Source organism: Choloepus didactylus, chromosome 6 (assembly GCF_015220235.1).
Source record: "Choloepus didactylus isolate mChoDid1 chromosome 6, mChoDid1.pri, whole genome shotgun sequence".
Taxonomy (NCBI): domain Eukaryota; kingdom Metazoa; phylum Chordata; class Mammalia; order Pilosa; family Megalonychidae; genus Choloepus; species Choloepus didactylus.
This window is the reverse complement of record NC_051312.1, coordinates 123,164,878-123,189,549: the sequence shown is the minus strand read 5'-3', so window position 1 is coordinate 123,189,549 and position 24,672 is coordinate 123,164,878. Positions and strand designations below refer to the sequence as shown.

Genomic DNA, 24,672 nt, shown 5'->3' with positions numbered 1-24,672 from the left:
CACACACTCATACATACACAAAGGGATTTGTTACAGGGATTTGACCTTATGCAATTGTGGGAGCTGGTTAAACATTCTCTAAAAGGCTGTTGTGTTTGTGTCTGACTTCGGAGTAAGCAATTGGGAAGGCAAAATGGATGTGAAGAGGGAACAAGCTGCAACCCACCGTAAGCACTGTTGGAGCCCTCAAGGATGGACTAGAACACATGCCAATTCTTACTGCCTCTGACCTTGGTGGTATGGGTGTCCTTTAGAGGCCAGGATCTAATACAGACAACTGGTCCAGGCATCGAAGAGCTGAGGAGGAAAGAGGAGAAGGTGGAACAGTTGCAGAGCGGTTGCAGACCCAGTTAGTTGTTGCCTTATACCAATGAAGTGAGCTAAGTGATAATGTATGCAAGTGATGAAATGGCTGCTGCTTCCTTTCTACCTTCCGAGTCTCTCACAAGACTCTCTTTCGTGGTCTACCCTAGCCAGAAAAATACAGGAAAGGGAATTCTGGTAAAAGTAGTACAGACTAGCCCAACCGACAACCAGCCACAGCCCCTGTTCCTTGTTACCTTGACAAATTCTCTTAAACCATATTTCATATCTAAATAAGATAGCAAAATTATGCTTCTGTGCAACTTGATGCAACTATAACTTATATAACCAAAACCATGCTAACCTTTCTCTCAGAATAGAATATAAATTCGCTTTCATCTTTGGCTCACCTTCATTCTTCTCTTACTGGTTCACACTTCCCCTTTGATATTCTGTAACTTAAATACTGAGGTAAAAGTTAACTGATCAATACATTTTATGTTATATGGTAAAGAGAGGGAAAGAAGACAAAAAATTTTGTCTAATAAAAATGTGTGTCTATTCACATACATGTTCATTTCAAAATACGGAAGAATTACTCATAATTATTACAGTAGTAATTTCTACAGCTGGTCATGGTTTCAGCTGGTATTTGTAACTACTTGTCTCTATTACTCATCACACATTCCCTTTGTCCACAGCAGCAGCTTGGCTGGTCATAGTTCCTTCCCTGGTAGGGTGACTCAAATTTTTATTCTGAAGGTCTGGGCCATTATTAGCAGTCATACTTGAATTGAGTTGTAGTTTTCCATTGAGTTTAATCCCAGGCCATGGGAAGGCTAAGGGGTACCCTAGAGGATGTCCTACATTCAGACATGTCTCCTTACTTCCATTGTAGTAGCAACTCAGTTTGCATTTGATAGTCAAGATCAATCACCGCAGCCATTATATTAATCTCCTTTTTAGTCTTGTTTTTTCTATTAGAGAAGTTGTGAGTTTACAGAAGAAGTCATGCATAAAATACAGAATTCTTATATACCATCCTATTGTTAATCACTTGCATTAGTGTGGAACATTTATTACAATTGATGAAAGCATATTTTTATAACAATACTATTAACTGTAGTCTGTGTTTTAACTCAGGGTTCACTGTGTAGAGTCGTTCGATGGATTTTAAAAAATTTTTATTATAATCACCATATATACAATTTAAGGTTTTCCCTTTTAATCACATTCAGATATATATTTCAGTGCAGTTAATTACATTCACAATGTTTCCTATAACTCTCTGTCCCCCACCTTTTTTTTTGTACTTGTTACCATTTTTAGCTTTGTACATTGTATGTCCAAACCCCTAGATTTATCATTACTTTTTATGCATTTGCTTTTTAACATCTGTAGGAAGTAAGAAGTGGAGTATATCAAGCAATACACTAGAATAATACCGACTTTTATAATGACCCAAATGGTTACCTTTATCACAGGTCTTTATTGCTTTATGCTGCTCTGAACCACTGTGTAATGTCCTTTCCTTTTGGTCTGAAGAACTCCCTTTAGCACTGTTTATATGGCCAGTCTAGTGGTAATGAGCTTCCGCAGCTTTTGTTTATTGGGGAATGTCTTAATCTCTCCCTCATTTTTGAAAAAAAATCTCATCAGATAAACCGTTAGTGGTTGGCAGTTGTTTTCTTACAGCATTTTATATATTTCAACCCACTGCCTTCCTGCCTCTATGCTTTTTTATGAGAAATCTGCACTCAATCTAATTGGAACTTCCTTGTATCTAACATCACTTTTCTCTTGCAGATTTCTGTCCTTGTCCTTTGCATTTGGTAGTGTGATCAGTATATGATGGAGTGTATTTAGGTTCATGTTTTATCCTTTTTGGTGTTCTTGGGGCTTGTTGAATGTGCATATTAACAGTTTTGCTAAGTTCAGGAAGTCCTCTGTCATTATTTATATCAATATTCCTTCTACTCCTTTCTCTTTTTCTTCTCCTTCTGGGAGTCCCATAATGAGTATATTGGTCCACTTGATGGTATCCCAGAAGTATCTTAGGCTGTTTTTGCTTTTTATATATTTTTTTCTTTCTGCTCCTCAGCCTCACTAATTTCAAGTGCCTTGTGTTCGAGTTCATGAATTCTCTCTTCTGCCATCTCCAATCTGCTCTTGAAATCCTCCTGGTGATTTTTCATTTCAGTTATTGTGGTCTTCAATTAAGTTCTGTTTTGTTCCTCTTAAAAATTTCTGTCTCTCTACTTTGATTCTCATATTGCTCATTAATTGTTTTCCTCATAGGCTTTAGTTTTTTCTCTGTATTTTCCTTCATCTCCTGGAGCATTTGTAAGGTCATTTTTTTAAGATCAAGGTCTTGGTCTGCTAAACTGCTAGCGCCCAATACTTGCAAGAATATCATGAATTCCTCAACTGGGGAAGTTTAATAATTTCCATATTTTCCCCAGTCCCTCAAGGGGGCTTTGCAAATACTTATTTTCTGCCCAAATTACTTTGGGATGCATCGGGGCTTCATGCTAACCTGTACAAACCAACCAGATCTCACTTCCTATTCAAAACTTCCATGTAATTACGGTGTTTGAGAAAACTGACCATACAAGTTAAATTATATAGTGTGCTACAGAAAATACCGATTTTGCACCAAATAAACATCTCTTCCTTTGGTCTCACACAGAAGCCGATGTTTTGAAACACAGTTAATATTATCCTCTACCCTTTAGTTTGAGCTACCTCAGTCTCAACCAAGTCCATTTTGTTCATATCTCCAATCAAAGTCTGATCTCCTTTTCAGCCTCTTTAACAGTTGCTGCATGGGGCAATGCCGACACTCACAGCTGCTAAAGTCTGGCTCCAAGTCCCAGGAGACACACAGACACCCAAAGTTCCAGGGACTGACTAGTCACACACAAACAGCTCAGCATCTCAGAATTTATAAGTAACTGTCACAACTCATGTATAGCTGTGACTGCTGTAAGAGCTTACAATCTAGGAAACTTTACATAAGCCTTCTCCTGGTAGTATGTGCTGTCAGATTCAATTCTCAGAGTTTGTACCTGTGCCGGTTTGAATGTATTGTGTCCCCCAAATGCCATTATCTTTGTGGTCTTGTGTGGGGCAGACCCTTGGGTGCTGGTTGGATTTGCTTGGAGTGTGCCCCACCCAGCTGTCGGTGATAATTTTGATGAGATGTTCCCATGGAGGCGTGGCCCCACCCATTCAGGGTGGGCCTTGATCAGTGGAGCTATATAAATGAGCTGACTCAAAGAGAGGAAACGGAGTGCAGCTGGGAGTGATGTTTTGAAGAGGCGCAAGCTTGCTAGAGAGGAACGTCCTGGGAGAAAGCTGTTTTGAGGCCGGAGCTTTGGAGCAGACGCCAGCTGCCTTCCTAGCTAGCAGAGGTTTTCCAGACGCCATTGGCCATCCTCCGGTGAAAGTACCCAATTGCTGAGGTGTTACCTTGGATGCTTTGTGGCCTTAAGACTGTAACTGTGTAGTGAAATAAACCCCTGTTTTATGAAAGCCTGTCCATCTCTGGTGTTTTGCATTCTGCAGCATTAGCAAACTAGGACAGTACCTTATTGTTAGTCCATATTAGTTAGGTGTTATAATGTTTGTCTTTTCATTTCTGGTTTATTTCACTCAATCTACTCTCCTCAAGGTCCATTCACATAGTTGCATACCTCAGAATTTCATTCCTTCTTCCCGCTGCTCAATATTGCATTGTATATATACACCGTAGTTCACCATTTGGTTTATCAGTCGATGTACCCTTAGGCCACCTCTATCCATTGCAAATCGTGAATACTGCTGCCAGAAACACCGGTGTACAAATGTCCACTCTTGTCCCCACTCTCAGTTCCTTCAAGTATACAACCAGTACAGGGTTGCAGGACCATATGGCAACCCCCTACTTAGCTTCCTGTGGAACCACACACTGCCCTCCAGAAGGGCTGCACCATTCTGCTTCCCTACCAACAGTGAATGGGTACATCCCTCTCTCCACATTTTCCCCAGCACTTGTATCTCTCTGTTTATTTTTTTAAACAGTTTCATTCACACACCATACAATCCATCTTAAGTAAACAATCAGTGATTCCCAGTATAATTACATAGGTATGCATTTACCACTACAGTCTGTATGAGGACATTTCCATTTGTTCCACAATGAAGGAGGAAGAGGAGGAAAAAAAAAATGAAGAGAAAAAGATAGAAGAAAAAAAAATAAAGTACAATAAAAAGGTCATGTAACAACAACAGCAGCACCAAGAATCCCGTATCACTCCCTTATATCCCCCTTTGTCAGACATTTAGCTTTTTGTAGATTGCCTTTTTACAATTAATGGAAGCATATTACAGTGTTACTGTTATCTACAGACTCTGGTTTGCATTGATTGTATTTTTTCCCTTTTAGGCAAAAGGTGTTTTCAACACCTATCAATGTTGGCTTTCATTTGTTCTCTCTTATTTAAAAACATTCTTATATTAGTACACTTAATCACCATCATTGACTACTCTAGGCTTCACTAAGTTTTACAGTCCCAGTCTTTATCCTCTTTCTTTCTGGTACCAAAGATGCCCCTAGCCTTTCTCTTTCACCTGTACTCACACTCATCTTTGTTCAGAGTACTTATAATATTGTTCTCCCATCAGAAAATATTGTGCTATCCATTTCTGGGTCTACACAAATCAATCTTGTTTAACATTCTTTACTCCTTAAGCATCAGATGCCTGATCTCTACCCTCTTTCTATCTCCTGATAACTTGTATTCTCAAATTTAACTTTCAAGGTTTGCTCATTAATGTTAGTTCATATTAGTGACACCATGCAGTATTTGTCCTTTTGTTTCTGGCTAATTTCACTCAATGTAATGTCTACTGTCTACCATTTTGTCTTTTGGATTTCATATGTCATATCTTATTTTGTTTTTATGCTTTGTCTGTCTCTCTCTTTACCCTTACTGATGATCTTCATTTCTATAGTCTTCTCCTAACTTCTCTGTCCTTTCTTTTCCTATCTGCCTGTAGTGCTCCCTGTAGTATTTCTTGTAGAGTAGGTATCTTGTTCAGAAAGTCTCTCAGTGTCTGTTTGTCTGAAAATATTTTAAACTCTCCCTCATTTTTGAAGGACAGTTTTGCTGGCTATAGATTTCTTGGTTGGCAGTTTTTCTCTTTCAGTAACTTAAATGTCATAACACTACCTTCTCACCTCCATGGTTTCTACTGAGAAATCCACACATAGTCTTTTTGAATTTCCCTTTTATGTGATGGATCACTTTTCTGTTGCTGCTTTCAGAATTCTCTCCTTGTCTTTGACATTTGATAAAATGATAATATTAAGTGTCTTGGACTAGGTCTGTTCAGGTTTATTCTGTTTGGGATACACTACACTTTTTTGATCTGAAATTTTATGTATTTTATAAGTGATAGAAAATTTTCAGTGATTATTTCCTCCATTATTGTTTCTGCCCCTTTTCCCTTCTCTTCTCCTTCTGGGACACCCATGATACACAAATTCATGCACTTCATGTTGTCATTCAGTTTCCTGAGATGCTGCTCATACTTTTCCATTCTTTTCCCTATCTATTCTTTTTTGTGTAGGATTTCAGATGTCTTGTCCTCCAGTTCATGAATCCTTTCTTCTGCCTCTTCAAATCTGTTGTTGTGTGTTTCCATTGTATTTTTCATCTCTTCTTTTGTGCCTTTCATCCCCATAAGTTCTGCCATTTGTTTTTCAAGCTTACGAATTCTTCTTTATGGTCACCCAGTGTCTTCTTTATATCTTTCATATCTTTTGCGATATCTTCCCTCAACTCATTGATTTGATTTTTTAATTGATTTAGCATATTTGTTTGAACATCTTTAATTAGTTGTTTCAACTCCTTTATCTCATCTGAGATGTAAATTTGTTCCTTTGACTGGGCCATAGCTTCGTTTTTCCTAATGTGACTCATAATTTTTTGTTGTCTAGGCATATGGTTTCCTTGATTACCCCATTCAGATTGTTCCAGACTATCGGTCCCAGGTCTCAGGAGGAGGGTGTAATCACTATCAAGTTTCCCTGAGGATGAGCCCCCAGAAGGTTGTCAGTCTTTCCTGTAAGGCCTCTAGGCTGTGCTTTTCCTATCCTGCCCAGCAGGTGGCACCTGTGAGCCCACAGCTCCCCACTGGTGTAAAGAGGTGCAGTGCCTTTAATTCTCAGCATACTCTGTCCTGGCTAGCGACTGAGGGTATCAGAAGCCAAGCTTGTTTCTGGGTTTTGTTTTATTTTGTTTCCCCCAGACCCTGGGGTCTGAATTCTCTGAGGTAGGGCAGCCACTTGAGCTGGGCTCCATCCCCCTTTTCTTAGGGAAGATACGCCCTTTAGGGAATTATCTCCTATACTTGACTTCTTTCTTCCTCTCTCTGACCCTCTTAACTCCACCCAGGGATGACAATTGAAAATGCCTGAGGCTTTCTGTAATGAGCTATTTCGAATGAGAGATAAAAGAAAAAGAAAAAAATTCCCTTTTCAGAGCCAGTCCTCAGCCTCCCAGTTTTGCCTGTTGACTGGAGTCAGTACTTGGTTGTATGTGCCCATTTTCTTGGGACACATCCATTTTCCAGTATTCTGAGCTCAGCTGACTCAAGAAGCCTCTGTTTCTATTTATTTGTTGTTTTTTTTTTTTTCCCTCAGTCCCGCCTCCTCTCTCCTGGGAGAGAGACCTCAGGGTTCCTTTCCTGCTTGCTCCAAGTTTATCTGTGTTTGTAGCTTGTATTCAGTAGTCAAAATTTGTTAATTAAAACTGCAATTGGAGCTTGGTTGAGTTACTTTCCCTGGCTCCTGGTAGACTGCTTCTTTTTCCCACAGGGGAGTGTTCCAGCTCAGCATGCTGTGCCAGTGGTGGGGGATGCCAGCTCTGCAGTTTGGGGAGCTTTACTTACAGATCTATGCTGTGATCTCAGCCATTCCACCCATTCCAGATAGTGTACAATGTGTCTTCAGTCACAGATGTCCCCCAACAGTGGTTCCAGACTATTCAGTGTCTTTTATGCTAGTTGTTCCCGAGGACTAACTAAATTCTGCACCTCCCTATGGTGCTTTCTTGCCCCACCCTCCCTATTGCTTTGTATTTGATGATAAATGAAAAGTAGTTCCTTTTCTTCAGGTAATTTAGTCTAATGGAAGAAAAAGTCAAGTTAACGTCCAGTTATGATACTGTGTGGTCATCGTGAGATTCATGGAAGAACGGGTACACACTGGAGGGGCCTGGACGATGTAGTAATGTTCTTTCATGGTGATGAAAACTATGTTTAAGTCTGGGATTGGAAAATGAATAGGTGGCAAAATTAAGGGCAAACTTGGTCATACAGCAGTGTATGCAAAACATAAAGGTAACAGCACTTTTCTGGGACTGAAAATAGGGTGGCTAGGGGATAGAGTCTGCCTAGGGGTGAGGTGGGATGTGCCTTGAGAGGCCATCAAAGCCAGATCATGAAGAGACTTATAATTTTGATGGCTCACATTTACTGGGTCCTTATTGTGTGCTGTGCATATTTTGTGAGGTTTAAGTGAGACAGCCCTATTAGATGGATAATATTGTTATAACCATTGTAAAATGAGGAAATGGGGCATAGAGAGGCACAGAGAGATTAAATAATTTGATCAAGATTATATAATTGGTGGAGGAGATAGAATTTGATCCTGGCCATTTTGACTATAGAACCCAAGCTTTTAACCATTACACCTTTCTGTGTCTAAAGCAGAGTTTTAATTTGTTCCTCTAGGCAATGTAGAGCTCTTTAAGGATTCTAAGCAGGGACATAAATAAGTAAATTATAATTGTGTTTTGTGTTTTAAAATCATCAATTAGACCACAATTTATGTTGCGGAAGGTGTGGAGAAGGTGCCTAGAGATACAATTGAAAAATGTTTTATGTTCTGTGTAAGTGTGTGTGTTAATTTTTAAAGGGAAGGTAGTTACACTCTCTGTGGTTCAGTTTTTTCATCTATTGAATGGACATGATAATGGTTCTTACTTCATAGGAGTATAAAAATTCAAATTGCATTGAATTGAACATCGTAAATTCTCAGTAAAGTGATGATGTAAAAATGATGATGGTGATGGACTGCTTGACCTTCAAAAATTACTTTTTAATCATATTTTATTAAAAAATACTTTTTAATCATTTTATTTTTCCTTCTGGTTATATAAGAGCTTTTTCATAGAACTTTAGAGATATGATTTCAAGATGCTATACTACAATAAAATCTTAACTGCTACCCTCTTCCCCCCACCATTTTTATTTTGGTTTTTCAGTTCATGGGAAAAACGGATAGAGACTATTATACTCTGGATGACATGTTTGTTTCCAAAGCAGCTGAGAGAGAACGTCTTGGTGAAGATGTGAACCAGAGGAAAAAAGCTATTTCTGAGCACCAGAGTCTTACTGCACAAATGGAAAAATGTCTGTATTGTTTTGACAGTGCTCAATTTCCCAAGCACCTTATTGTTGCAATAGGTGTTAAGGTAAGAAATGTAACATTATTTACATAAGGAGGAGATTTTTTAGTATGTAGATTTGCCTTTTTCTTCATACTCATATGAGATTCCTGAGGAATCTGTCTTTCCGTATCCGATGGCATGAAGCTCACATCTTGTGGGAATTTACTCTTTAGAGAAGCAACATTGAGTAGTAGGTAAGGCCATGGACTTTGGAGCCAGATTACCTGGTTTCAAATTCAGGCTCTCCCATTTACCAACTGTGTGACCTTATTTGCATGGTTGGTACTTTCTCAGCATTAAAATCACTTCAAAGAGATTCAGTCTAAAGTAGCTTTTGCCTCTTTCCTTATTTTCTCATAGAACCCTGTTTTTTTCTTCATAGACTATCTCATAATTTGAAGAAATTTATCGTATTTTCTTTGTTCTACTTGTTTATTAGATCTCTTCCTCAGTAAATCTATAATAGTCTATAAGCTCCATGAGGACAGAGAATTTTTGCTTTGCTCATTGTATACCAAGCATCTAGCCCTGCTCCTAGTACATTCTAGTCACTTATCTCAATAAATATTTGTTGATTTAATTCTTACGTTAAGTAAATAATTATTGTGTACCTGGCATACTAACTTATAGACACAGAAAGGCATAATGGTGTCAGGAGCAAATAGTTTGAGGAATAGACATACACATGTTTATTTATTTATTTTATTCATTTGTTTGTTGTAACACACACACACACACACACACACACACCCATTTATGTAGCCAAAGAACAGTCATTAGCTTTTCCATATCAAGTCTAGTCTGTCTTTAGATTGGTATATTGTTAAGTCATTAAGATAGTCACTTTTTCAGTTTGAATGTTGGTTTCTTTTACTTTATTTCCTTACCCTTCTTTTTCTTCTGTTTTCTTTCCTTCCAAACTTCAACCAAAATAAGATAAATATAAAAATTGCATCCAAATTTAATCAAATTTTAAAAGAAACAAACCCCACCTTAACCAATTACTTATTAATTTTTCTGAATTCCTTTTTAGACCTTTTACATAAACATTTAAATTTTTATATTTATTACTTTATGTGTAAATATTTCATTCACTTTTAGTCTACTCCCTATCTTAAAAAAAGGTAAGAGTAAATTAAACATCAAATAACACTTAAAATTTTCGTACATTGCCTTAGGTGAAGTTTGGGTCTTTTCAATGGCTTTATTTTCTCTGTTGTCCTGAAGACAGACTGGCTCCAGAGTTGCACAGGCGTATTAAGTGTACAACCATTTTGTTATCCTCCTGCTTTATAGGCTGCATCCTAAAGCAGGCATTTCTCAATTCACTGGTCAAAGGAAACTGTTGGCCAGTTAAACAAACATTTGTCTTTGTTCATCTCATACTGCTATCTCATAGATTGTTTTTCCCTTACTTATCAGTTTTCCTCTGCTACTGTTAGTAACGTGTCTTTTCCAGTTAGTCATTTCTAATGGTACTGAATTCTTCTCTTTGCTTTCAGCAATGAATTGGCCAATCTGTTTCTTTCTCCTCTGATGACTTTTCATTCAGAAAGCTTTGGAACCAGTTGCATCCCTCCCTTTCTCCACCTGTGCTTTATGTTCTCTTTGCTTTAGAAACTGCTATCTACCTTCAGCCTTTCATCTGTTAATATTTTCATCTAACCTGAAATATTGGTTAGAAGAAAGTTCATCAGTTCCCTATGATATCCCTATAATATATGGTATCCTATCACATCCATTGTAGCTAATAGATCATTTTTTAAAACTTGAATAAACGATAACAAATCTTCCCTTTAGTTATTTCCTAAGTTAATAATATATGATCATGAGTTTCTAAGGAATTTCTTTGCTCTTAAACTGAAATAGCAAACAGTATTTCAAAGCAATTCAATAATCTGGGGCTCACTTTGAATTTCTATTATTAGAATAATGTCTTCAACCCAAATGTATTAATGAAAATACATTAGTACTCATTAGAGTGAGAAGTTAATAATTTTCTGATCATCAGTCATCCCTGCCTACTTCCTCCTTTGCATCTACCCACCTCATTGTCAACACTATGCTTTACTTTTTTTTCAATAAATAGATTTTGGTTTTTAGAATAACTGTAGATTTACAGAACAATTGAGACAATAGTACATAAGAGTCCCATTACCCCAGACCGTTTCCCCTGTTATTAACATCTTACATTAGTATAGTACATTTGTTAAGATTAATGATTCGGTATTGATATATTATTAACTAAAGTCTATACTTTATTCAGATTTCCTTAGTTTTTACCTAATTTCCTATTTCTGTTCCATGATACTATACTACATTTAGTTGTCATGTTTCCTTAGAATCCTCTTGGTTGACAGTTTCTCAGATTTTCCTTTTTTCCTTGTTTTGCTGGCCTTGAGAGTTTTGAGGAATACTGGTCATATGTTCTCCCTTTTATTGGAATTTGTCTGATGTTATTCTCATGATTAGACTGGGGCTGTGGATTTTTGAAAAGAAGAGCACAGAAGTAAAGTGCCATTTTCATCACATCATTTCAAAGGTTCATGTTATCAACATGGCTGATCACTGTGGATGTTCACTTTGATCACCTGGATGATCTGTCATGTTTCTTCACTGTGAAGTTACTCTCCCTCCCCAGCTTCCATACTGTATTCTTTGGAAGGAAATGACAATGCACAGCCCACACTAAAGGAATGAGGAGATAGGCTCCTCCTCCTCGAGGGCAGTGTATGTACATAAATTATAGAAATTTTTCTGTTTGGGAGATTTGTCTCGTCTTGGTTTACTTATTTATTCAGTAGTCATTGATTTATATTAGTATAGACTCATGAATATTTTGTATTTGGGGTTATAAGCCAATGCTACTTGATTATTTTGAAGCTCAAATTGTTCCACCTTTGGCCATTAGGGGTTCTTAAAGTTGGTTCCTATGTCTCTTTGACATACCCCCTGTCAGTGTGGACTCTATGTCTGTTCTTTTGTTTTGTTTTGTTTTTTGTTTTTTGTTTTGACTTTCTTACTTTCTGAAAGTATAAGATGCTTTAGGTTCATCTTGTATATTTCCTGCCCCATTTATAGAATCAGTCATTTCCTTATATTGGAGAAATGTATTAAAATCCAAGATCTGGATGCTGAGTGTGTTCATTGCTACTGGGGTGTTGGTTCTTCTAGGCCTCCTCAACTGACAGGGCAAGGAAATTTATGTTTGCATACTAATTGGTGTATTTACACATACCTATAACTATTTCTATATGTAACCATCTGTGTCTGTATTAAGCTAAACATGGGTTCATCCTGATGTCTGCAACTCTAATCTGTTACCACATGGATCATTCTACCTTCTTCCTTGCTTATCTGTAAACTCCCACTTCCAGAGTGAGAAACCTCATTTCCACCATCCACTATCCATTTACTTAATTGTTCAATTTCAGTATACATATATAGCAGTATCATACATGTATAGCAGTATCATACATGTATAGCAGTATCATAATTAACCTAGTCCCTTCTGGGAAACAATTTTATTGACTAGAGTAAGTGCTTATGTGTAGCTCCATTTGCTTTTAGTCTTACAGGTTCTACTCAATTTCAGAATTACTCAGGTTAGCACCTTTTCCTTCTACCTCCTTCAGTGAGACGATGTCATACATTTTTTTTTTTTAATCATTTTATTGAGATATATTCACATACCACGCAGTCATACAAAACAAATCGTACTTTCGATTGTTTACAGTACCATTACATAGTTGTACATTCATCACCTAAATCAATCCCTGACACCTTCATTAGCACACACACAAAAATAACAAGAATAATAATTAGAGTGAAAAAGAGCAATTGAAGTAAAAAAGAACACTGGGTACCTTTGTCTGTTTGTTTCCTTCCCCTATTTTTCTACTCATCCATCCATAAACTAGACAAAGTGGAGTGTGGTCCTTATGGCTTTCCCAATCCCATTGTCACCCCTCATAAGCTACATTTTTATACATCTGTCTTCGAGATTCATGGGTTCTGGGTTGTAGTTTGATAGTTTCAGGTATCCACCACCAGCTACCCCAATTCTTTAGAACCTAAAAAGGGTTGTCTAAAGTGTGCGTGAGAGTGCCCACCAGAGTGACCTCTCGGCTCCTTTTGGAATCTCTCTGCCACTGAAGCTTATTTCATTTCCTTTCACATCCCCCTTTTGGTCAAGAAGATGTTCTCCGTCCCACGATGCCGGGTCTGCATTCCTCCCCGGGAGTCATATTCCACGTTGCCAGGGAGATTCACTCCCCTGGGTGTCTGATCCCACGTAGGGGGGAGGGCAGTGATTTCACCTTTCAAGTTGGCTTAGCCAGAGAGAGAGGGCCACATCTGAGCAACAAAGAGGCATTCAGGAGGAGACTCTCAGGCACAAATATAGGGAGGCCTAGCCTCTCCTTTGCAGCAACCGTCTTCCCAAGGGTAAAACTTATGGTAGAGGGCTCAACCCATCAAACCACCAGTCCCCTATGTCTGTGGTCATGTTAGCAACCATGGAGGTGGGGTAGGCGAATACCCCTGCATTCTCCACAGGCTCCTCAAGGGAGCACTACATCATTTTTTTTTCCTAGTTTTTCTTTCTTTCTTTTTTTTTTTTTTAACTTTCCCTTCTTTTTTAAATCAACTGTATGAAAAATAGTTAAAAAGAAACCAAACATACAATAAAAGAACATTTCAAAGAGACCATAACAAGGGAGTAAGAAAAAGACAACTAACCTAAGATAACTGCTTAACTTCCAACATGTTCCTACTTTACCCCAAGAAAGTTACATAATATAGCAACCTTTCTGTGAACTTGTTCCTACTATATCCATCAGAAATTAACAGACCATAGTCATTTCTGGGCATCCCCAGAACGTTAAAAAGCTTATCTGTTCTTCTTGGATTATTGTTCCCCCTTCCTTAATTACTCTCTACTGCTAGTTCCCCTACATTCTACATTATAAACCATTTGTTTTACATTTTTGAAAGTTCACATTAGTGGTAGCATATAATATTTCTCTTTTTGTGCCTGGCTTATTTCACTCAGCATTATGTCTTCAAGGTTCATCCATGTTGTCATATGTTTCACGAGATCGTTCCTTCTTAGTGCCGCGTAGTATTCCATCGTGTGTATATACCACATTTTATTTATCCACTCATCTGTTGAAGGACATTTGGGTTGTTTCCATCTCTTGGCAATTGTGAATAATGCTGCTATGAACATTGGCGTGCAGATATCTGTTTGTGTCACTGCTTTCCGATCTTCCGGGTATATACCGAGAAGTGCAATCGCTGGATCGAATGGTAGCTCTATATCTAGTTTTCTAAGGAACTGCCAGACTGACTTCCAGAGTGGCTGAACCATTATACAGTCCCACCAACAATGAATAAGAGTTCCAATTTCTCCACATCCCCTCCAGCATTTGTAGTTTCCTGTTTGTTTAATGGCAGCCATTCTAGTTGGTGTGAGATGGTATCTCATTGTGGTTTTAACTTGCATCTCTCTAATAGCTAGTGAAGCTGAACATTTTTTCATGTGTTTCTTGGCCATTTGTATTTCCTCTTCAGAGAACTGTCTTTTCATATCTTTTGCCCATTTTATAATTGGGCTGTCTGTACTATTGTCATTGAGTTGTAGGATTTCTTTGTATATGCAAGATATCAGTCTTTTGTCAGATACATGGTTTCCAAAAATTTTTTCCCATTGAGTTGGCTGCCTCTTTACCTTTTTGAGAAATTCCTTTGAGGTGCAGAAACTTCTAAGCTTGAGGAGTTCCCATTTATCTATTTTCTCTTTTGTTGCTTGTGCTTTGGGTGTAAAGTCTAGGAAGTGGCCGCCTAATACAAGGTCTTGAAGATGTTTTCCTACATTATCTTCTAGGATTTTTATGGTACTTTCTTTTATATTGAGATCTTTGGTCCATTTTGAGTTAATTTTTGTGTAGGGGGTGAGGTAGGGGTCCTCTTTCATTCTTTTGGATATGGATATCCAACTCTCCCAGCCCCATTTGTTGAAAAGACCATTATGGCTCAGTTCAGTGACTTTGGGGGCCTTATCAAAGATCAGTCGGCCATAGATCTGAGGGTCTATCTCTGAATTCTCAATTCGATTCCATTGATCTATATGTCTATCTTTGTGCCAGTACCATGCTGTTTTGGCAAGTGTGGCTTTATAATAAGCTTCAAAGTCAGGGAGTGTAAGTCCTCCCACTTCGTTTTTCTTTTTTAGAGTGTCTTTAGCAATTCGAGGCATCTTCCCTTTCCAAATAAATTTGATAACTAGCTTTTCCAAGTCTGCAAAGTAGGTTGTTGGAATTTTGATTGGGATTGCATTGAATCTGTAGATGAGTTTGGGTAGAATTGACATCTTAATGACATTTAGCCTTCCTATCCATGAACATGGAATATTTTTCCATCTTTTAAGGTCCCCTTCTATTTCTTTTAGTAGAGTTATGTAGTTTTCTTTGTATAGGTCTTTTACATCTTTGGTTAAGTTTATTCCTAGGTACTTGATTTTTTTAGTTGCTATTGAAAATGGTATCTTTTTCTTGAGTGTCTCTTCAGTTTGTTCATTTCTAGCATATAGAAACATTACTGACTTATGTGCATTAATCTTGTATCCCGCTACTTTGCTAAATTTGTTTATTAGCTCTAGTAGCTGTATTGTCGATTTCTCAGGGTTTTCTAGATATAAGATCATATCGTCTGCAAACAATGACAGTTTTACTTCTTCTTTTCCAATTTGGATGCCTTTTATTTCTTTGTCTTGCCGGATTGCCCTGGCTAGCACTTCCAGCACAATGTTGAATAACAGTGGTGACAGCGGGCATCCTTGTCTTGTTCCTGATCTTAGAGGGAAGGCTTTCAGTCTCTCACCATTGAGTGCTATGCTGGCTGTGGTTTTTTCATATATGCTCTTTATCATGTTGAGGAAGTTTCCTTCAATTCCTACCTTTTGAAGTGTTTTTATCAAAAAGGGATGTTGGATTTTGTCAAATGCTTTTTCAGCATCTATTGAGATGATCAATTGATTTTTCCCTTTCGAGTTTTTAATGTGTTGTAATACATTGATTGTTTTTCTTATGTTGAACCATCCTTGCATGCCTGGAATGAACCCCACTTGGTCATGGTGTATGATTTTTTTAATGTGTCTTTGGATTCGATTTGCAAGTATTTTGTTGAGGATTTTTGCATCTATATTCATTAGGGAGATTGACCGGTAGTTTTCCTTTTTTGTAGCATCTTTGCCTGGTTTTGGTATTAGATTGATGTTAGCTTCATAAAATGAGTTAGGTAGTGTTCCATTTTTTTCAATGTTTTGAAAGAGTTTGAGTAAGATTGGTGTCAGTTCTTTCTGGAAAGTTTGGTAGAATTCCCCTGTGAAGCCATCTGGCCCTGGGCATTTATTTGTGGGAAGATTTTTGATGACTGATTGGATCTCTTTGCTTGTGATGGGTTGGTTGAGTTCTTCTATTTCTTCTCTGGTCAGTCTAGGTTGTTCATATGTTTCCAGGAAATTGTCCATTTCTTCTACATTGTCCAGTTTATTGCCATACAGTTGTTCATAATATCCTCTTATAATTTTTTTAATTTCTTCAGGATCTGCAGTTATGTCACCTTTTTCATTCATTATTTTGTTTATATGGGTCTTCTCTCTTTTTGATTTTGTCAGTCTAGCTAGGGGCTTGTCAATCTTGTTGATCTTCTGAAAGAACCAACTTTTGGTGATATTTATCCTCTCTATTGTTTTTTTGTTCTCTATGTCATTTATTTCTGCTTTAATCCTTGTTATTTCTTTTCTTGTACTTGGTTTAGGATTGGTTTGCTGTTCATTTTCTAGCTTCTTCAGTTGATCCATTAGTTCTTTGATTTTGGCTCTTTCTTCCTTTTTCATATATGCGTTTAGTGCTATAAATTTCCCCCTTAGCACTGCTTTTGCTGAATCCCATAGGTTTTGGTATGTTGTGTTCTCATTTTCATTCGTCTCTATATATTTAGCAATTTCTCTTGCTATTTCTTCTTTAACCCACTGATTGTTTAGGAGTGTGTTGTTTAACCTCCAGGTATTTGTGAATTTTCTAAGTCTCTGATGGTTATTGACTTCTAATTGTATTCCATTGTGGTCAGAGAATGTGCTTTGAATAATTTCAATCTTTTTAAATTTATTGAGGCTTGTTTTATGTCCCAGCATATGATCTATTCTGGAGAAAGTTCCGTGAGCACTAGAAAAGTATGTGTATCCTGGTGATTTGGGATGTAATGTCCTGTATATGTCTGTTAAATCTAATTCATTTATCAGATTGTTTAGGTTTTCAATTTCCTTATTGGTCTTCTGTCTGGTTGATCTATCTATAGGAGAGAGTGATGTGTTGAAGTCTCCCACAATTATTGTGGAAACATCAATTGCTTCCTTTAGTTTTGCCAGTGTCTCTCTCATGTATTTTGTGGCACCTTGATTGGGTGCATAGACATTTACGATTGTTATTTCTTCTTGCTGAATTGCCCCTTTTATTAGTATGTAGTGGCCTTCTTTGTCTCTCAAAACATCCCTGCATTTGAAGTCTATTTTATCTGAGATTAATATTGCTACACCTGCTTTCTTTTGGCTGTAGCTTGCATGAAATATTTTTTTCCATCCTTTCACTTTCAGTTTCTTTGTGTCCCTATGTCTAAGATGAGTGTCTTGTATGCAACATATTGATGGTTCATTTTTTTTGATCCATTCTGCGAATCTATATCTTTTAATTGGGGAGTTTAATCCATTTACATTCAACGTTATAACCGTGAAGGCATTTCTTGAATCGGCCATCTTATCCTTTGGTTTATGTTTGCCATATTTTTCCCTCTCTCTATTAATATCCTTTATTGTACCCATACCGAATCTCTTTAGTACTGAACCTTTCTCCAAGTCTCTCTGTCCTGTCTTTGTTTCTCTGTCTGTAGGGCTCCCTTTAGTATCTGCAGTAGGGCAGGTCTCTTGTTAGCAAATTCTCTCAGCATTTCTTTGTCTGTGAAAAATTTAAGCTCTCCCTCAAATTTGAAGGAGAGCTTTGCTGGATAAAGTATTCTTGGCTGGAAATTCCTCTCACTCAGAATTTTAAATATATCGTGCCACTGCCTTCTTGCCTCCATGGTGGCTGCTGAGTAGTCACTACTTAGTCTTATGCTGTTTCCTTTGTATGTGGTGAATTGCTTTTCTCTTGCTGCTTTCAGAACTTGCTCCTTCTCTTCTGTGTTTGACAGTGTGATTAGTATATGTCTCGGAGTGGGTTTTTTTGGATTTATTCTATTTGGAGTTCGCTGAGCATTTATGATTTGTATATTTATGTTGTTTAGAAGATTTGGGAAGTTTTCCCCAACAATTTCTTTGAATACTCTTCCTAGACCTTTACCCTTTTCTTCCCCTTCTGGGACACCAATGAGTCTTATATTTGGACGTTTCATATTATCTATCATATCCCTGAGGTCCATTTCGATTTTTTCAATTTTTTTCCCCATTCTTTCTTTTATGCTTTCATTTTCCATTCTGTCATCTTCCAGGTCACTGATTCGTTGTTCAACTTCCTCTAGTCTTGTACTATGAGTGTCCAGAATCTTTTTAATTTGGTCAACAGTTTCTTTAATTTCCATAAGATCATCCATTTTTTTATTTAGTCTTGCAATGTCTTCTTTATGCTCTTCTAGAGTCTTCTTGATTTCCTTCATATCCCGTACTATGGTCTCATTGTTCATCTTTAGTTCTTTGAGTAGCTGCTCTAGGTGCTGTGTCTCTTCTGGTCTTTTGATTTGGGTGCTTGGGCTTGGGTTATCCATATCATCTGGTTTTTTCATATGCTTTATAATTTTCTGTTGTTTTTGGCCTCGTGGCATTTGCTGAACTTGATAGGGTTCTTTTAGGGTTTATAGACCTATTGAAGTCCTTATCTCTAATTTATCAGATCTACAGCTTTGTGGAGTACACTTTTTGTAACTAACCAGCAGGTGGCGTCCACGAGCCACCTGTTCTCCACAAGCCAGTTCTCCCCTGCTTAGCCATTTTGGTGAGTGGGGGAGTGAGTGTTGTGGGGCCCAATTGGTGTACCAAGCTTGCGTGTGTAGTTGGTGTTGCCTGCCCTGTATGTGGGGCGTGTTTCTGGGCAGTCGGGGAGGGGGGTGGCCCTAACAATCAAATCTCCCTGGTGATCCTAGAGTTTTAAAGCTGGTGCAATAGTCTAATCCTTCAGTTCAGTCCTGCCACAGTTTGTCTCTGCCACTGACCCACAAGTCCTTGGTATTGGCGTATGGCTCCTGAGACTTGCAAGTGGGCCCCTCTTCCAGGCTGTGCACCCCGGGTCCTCTGTTGAGGGATGACTGTGCTATGTCACAGGTGAGTGCCGTCCCCTCAGGGCAGTTCTGGGCTGCTGGGCTGTGTAGGGAGGCTCCCAGTCTGCTCAAATGATGGCTGAATGGGGCTTTGTTAATTCACACTGCTCCACCTTCCCAGCTCTGGGACAATCAGCTGAGGTTGCAGGGAAGGCTAATGTCCACGCCCAGTTTTGTGGTGTGTGCCTGTTATTTGAAGCACTTCCGTCACACTGGGTTGTCTGGGGCAGCTCTGGGCTATGGGGCTGGCGATGGGCAGGAGTGTTTCCTGTCCACCAGGATGGTGGCTGTGAGCGGACACCCACGTTTTCTTGGGAAGTTGTGTTGTTTAGTGAATTTTCTCAGCCACTGAATTATTGCCTTTTGTCTCAGAGTTCTCTTAGTTCTGCTCTTGACTTGACCTGCCCAAATTGCAATTCTTTGAAGCTTTCTGTATTGGGCTTCTTAGAGTAATTGTTTTAGAAAAAGAAAAAAGGATTTAAAAAAAAAAAAAAAAAAATGGGTCCTCCTTGGAGATCTAATGGGTTATTGAAATGCTAAGAGACAAAGCAACCAGGGCCATTAAGGAAAGGTCCACAGGGCAGAGAGATCGGCTTTTCTTCGGGATTTGCATATGCGCCTTAGGGCCTGAGCTCCGCCCTTCCCCTTTCTGTGTTCACCAGAACTCTAAAAATCCTCTGCTTTTATTTTGGAGTTTTTCGTGTTGTTTTTTTTTTTTCTATGCCTGTCTCCTCTCTGCTGGGCTGGCTGCTCACAGATTCTCTGGTGTCTGGTCTCTGTCTATCTGTGTTTGGAGTCTGGATCAGTAGAATGAGTTTCCGATAAGAGCAGCCACTGCAGTTCTCCCTTCTCCTTCCCGGAGCTGACAGCCCCTCCTCCCACGGGACTGAGCCTGGCAGGGAGGGGCGCGGGTCCCCTGGCCGCAAAAACTTACAGATTTCGCTGATCTCAGCAGTTCGACATTTTCATGAGTGTTGTATGAAGTATGCCCAAAGACAGATTGCTCTGTGGTGTCCAGTCCACGCAGTTCCTGGCTTTCTACCTACTTTCCTGGAGGAGTAACTAAAACATACAGCTCACCAGTCTTCCATCTTGCCTCGCCTCCCCGTCATACATTTTTATACAATTAAGTTCTCTTGTCACAATCTGCATTCTTTTCTGGGATCCCCAGGCCTCCTAAATGAATTTTAAAAAATTTGCATGCATTAAGGTTCACTCTTTGTGCTTTAAAGATCTATGGATTTTGACAAATACATAATGTCATGTATCTGCCATTGTAGCCTCATAATGAATAGTTTCACTGCCCTAAAATTCACCTATGCTTCACCTATTCAACCTTCCTCGATTCCCCTGAACTGCTAGAACCACTTAATCTTTTTACTGTCTCTATAGTTTTACCTTTTCCAGCATGTCTGATAGATGTCTCAACCTGAACAGCTCCAAACTGAATGTCTGATTCCCACCCTGACCTTCACCCTCTGCTAGAGCCTATCTTTCCCATAGTTCTTCTTTTAGTAAATGTCAACTTCATCTTCTAATTGCTTAGATTATTCCTAGTTATAATACTTGCCTCCTTTCTTTTCCTCACACCTCACTATCCTTCTCTAAATCCTGTTGGCTCTATTTCAAAGTGTATACCTGTTTTGACCACATCTCAGAAGCTTTACTTCTACCCCCTGGCCACCATCATCTGTTACTGGATTCATGTAGTAGCTTCCTAATGAGTCTTCCTCTTCCCTTGCTCCTTTCTCTATAGAGCAGCCAGAGTGATCTTTTTAAAAATTTATCAGACTTAGTCAGATCTAGCTTTCAAACAAGTGCCAGAATCTGTACTAGGGCCTCCAAGGCCATGCAGGCCCAATTATCTCTCTTACCTCATTTTTGACTACTCTTCATATCATTCTGTCAGCTTAGCCACTCTGGCTGCCTGAGTATTTGGGAATCACACCCAGTATACTCTGCTCAGGTGCTGTTCCCTCTGCCTGGGGACTCTGCCCACAAGTATTTGCATAGCTTACACCCTTACTTCTTCAGATATCCTCTCACATGTCACCCAGCGGGTGACTCTTAAGTGGGGTCCTCTGACATTTCCACAGACATTATTTATACTCTTTTCCTGCATTATTTTCTGGTACCCCTTATCATGATCTGACTTACTATACATTCTACTTGTTTATTTGTCTCTCTTCCCCCAGTGGTCTCCTTATAAGCAGGGGTTTTTGTCTCTAATCATCGTTTGTTCCTTAGCACGTACAACAGTGCCTGGCATATAGTAGGCCCTCAGTAATTTATTGATTGATGAATGGCTCTATTCTCTCTTTCAGATCAAAAAAAGTATTGCCTTTTTGGGTGCTCTAATTCATTTCTTTCAATGTTTATTTTTTTTCCCCTATTATATGTTCATTTTGTTTGGAAAAAAATTATTTTTAATACCTGTTTTAGGTAATTTTTATAATGTTTACAATGCTTTTTAAAATGGACTTGACTTTCGTGAGTCATCTTACCTATGACTGACACTTGTATCTTGACCTTTTTCATGGTAGTCATGTAGGAAGCCTGGTTATTTGTGTCAATATATTTTATTTTCTAAGTCTATAAGTTGCCTACAGACTTTCCCATGCCTTTTTGTCTTTCTTTTTTTTAAATTGTAAATATAGTTGCAGTTTTACTGTAAATATAGGTAAAAATCCAAATGCATTCTTACTTTGTCCTTTCATCAAACTTTTAAAAATTTTCAGTATGTTGTAAAATAAATAGTAAATAAATAAATATTGTGTGCCATGCAAAATAGTTCTAACTAAACCTAACAAAAATAATAGAAAATAAGATCGAGTCCTTTTGCAGAATTTTCTTTAAGCTCCTCATAAAACCTTTTGCCCATTGCATACATACTATTTGATCTTTTTTCTTTTAAAAGAAAGTTTGCATGTAATGGAAAAATAGCATCAGTTTTTAGGTAATGTGTATATACGTAAATAATGAGAGCTTAACCAGATCAGTTAAGCCATCCTGAAGACATTTTCTTTCCCTCATAATTGGGTTAATTCTCTTGCCTCAGCTAATGAGATTTAAGAAAGCCTGATTTATAGGCATCAGTTAAACTACTTTACCATTACCAGGCCATATATCATTTTATGCTTGGGAAACTTACCAGGCCATATATCATTTTATGCTTGGGAAACTTGTGTTGTTACAAAGGTGTTCAAACCATATAGTTCTCTCAGAATGAGGATAAAGTGTCATCTGTTTTGTGCTTGGGTTAGTTTAACCTTTGTCTGATGTATAACAGTAAAAATTAAGATTTTGTGCTTTCAATGTCCAGTTTGTTTAAAGTCGTCCTCATAATATCTTTTAAAATATTAAAATAAAAATATTGTCTATAAGCAAGTATACGTCATTAAATGTTAGCCACTTTTCCCTATCAGGGGTTCATCTGTTATAACCGAGAATAAATAGCAGTAGCATTTCACCTTTGGAACTTTTTTCTTTAGGTTTATTTATGTTTACCCAACTTTCGGTCTCTTACTGAGGGACACTGCCTGATAGTCCCTTTGCAACACCACAGAGCGGCTACCTTATTGGATGAGGACATCTGGGAAGAAATTCAGGTCAGCATGATAATGCTACTTATAATTATGAAACTTGTGAGCAGTTTTCACAAATTATTGTAATCATTTCCGACAGGTTTTAAATCTTCATCTAATGATTTTATTTTCTGAACTTAAGCACTTGCAAATACTTAAACAAGTGTTTATATCTGTGGATCATAATGTTTTTACCACAGTATATTTTTATTTTCTTTCTCTCATGTACTCCATGTAATGAAAACTTTTGTCTGTTAAATAAATTGTTAGATAAAGTAGTAATTATTTTCACTTAAAAAGTCAATCTATGACTTCTAATCTTTTTTTTTTTAGTAGCATGAGATAATCATTCTTCACATAGTAAGCTAATAAATTCCAGACAAAAGGAAAGAAATTTGAAGGAAATTTTGTGAGTCAGAGGTTTTTAGTCAGCAGTTTCCATATATCCCTTGAACAGAATTGACCTTCTCTTCTGTTGTGATTTTTGTGGTAATTTTGTTACTGACTCTAATTTCTGCTTTTTCTCCTTTATAATATTGCCAAGCTTTTGGATTCAAATATTGTTTTTGTGACTGACTGTTCAAGAGATTGAAAGCACAGCATGGGTGATATTGCTGCTGAATTATTTCAAGACCTCCTAATGGCCAAAAAGAAGGAAAGGAGGAAAACTCCTGTTTTTCTAAGATCTGACAACCGAATAGGAACCAGGGACCCCTGGTTAGAAAATGTGAAAATTATAAGACTCCATAAGAGTCTATTTAATAGGTTTCGCAGCTTGCTGATAAAGATGCCAGTGGAGGGGCTATTTTGATTGCATTTCATGAAATTCAGTCTCTTACTCCCTGTACTTTTTAGGTTCATGCTGTGAAAGTTAAGGGCAAATTTTTTTAATGCATCTATGGCCAAGCAAGATAAGAATGTGGACAGGCTTTTTTTGTTTTTTTGTTTGTTTGTTTTCAGAGCAGTTGTAGGTTTACAGAAAAATACTGCTGGACAAGTATTTTTGATGTGAAAATTTATTTTTTTACAGTAGTGGATGCCAGTGACAATAAGTAATTTAAGGTGGAAAGTATGGAAATTTGATTTTCAGAACTATTTTGGAACTTTTCTGGGATGCCTATTAAAAACTTATACATGCGAAACTGACTTCACTTAGAGCAAAATACAGTGCCAAAAGATTTTAAATAATTACAGAACTCTAACATATACATTTTATATTTCTGTACCATATGAAGCTACTAGATGAAAAGCATTGGGCTGGATAAAGAAGTATATTCAGTTCAACAGATACTTAATACATTAATATAAGATATTCTTCTAGGTGTTGTAAGAAATGCAGAGATAAAATCATTCATTAATTCTGCCCGAAGGTATGGTGTATTCTATAAGAGGTTACATCAAAGCTTAGAAGATGTTGCAAGCCAAATGCATTATGGAAAATTGGATGAAGGAGGAAAAGCCAATTTTTTTATTCAAATAATGGTATTATAGTTCATTTTGTTTGATAAAAGGAAAAGAAATTGTTAGAAGTTATAAATTACTGCAGGGTAGGGAATTTGTGAAATATCTGAATCCTAGCTTATTTAAATAAATCTAGTTTTTTTAGCTTTTTTTTTTTTTTTTTTACTTTCAACGAGTCTGATTATGACATGGTAAATATCCTTATGGTACTTCTTTTAGTGAGTATATGAAAAATGATTTAGTTTAGCATTTTGCAAATGCAGGAGCCACTTCTTTCAAGTGTTTTTTTTTTATCATCATCATCTAGTAACATTTAAATTTAATTTTAGATCCCCTATTTAATAGAAAATGCAAAGATAAATTTCAGTAGAGTATACCTGAATAATTACCATTTCTGAGTAAGATCCAAATTGTTAGTTTTATTAAATATATAATGAAACGTGATCCCCTTTAAATTT

At 37.6% G+C, this 24,672-nt stretch overlaps 1 protein-coding gene across 2 annotated transcripts in view; it reads left to right on the top strand.

The window, feature by feature from the left end:
* Positions 1 to 24,672, top strand: part of CWF19L2 (CWF19 like cell cycle control factor 2) — a 174,272-nt gene that overhangs the window by 132,452 nt on the left and 17,148 nt on the right. For both annotated transcript variants that reach the window (XM_037841310.1, XM_037841309.1), the window contains exons 13-14: positions 8,616 to 8,825; positions 22,661 to 22,777. In XM_037841310.1, coding sequence (XP_037697238.1) covers positions 8,616 to 8,825; positions 22,661 to 22,777 — 327 coding nt within the window. The remainder of the gene's footprint in view (positions 1 to 8,615; positions 8,826 to 22,660; positions 22,778 to 24,672) is intronic.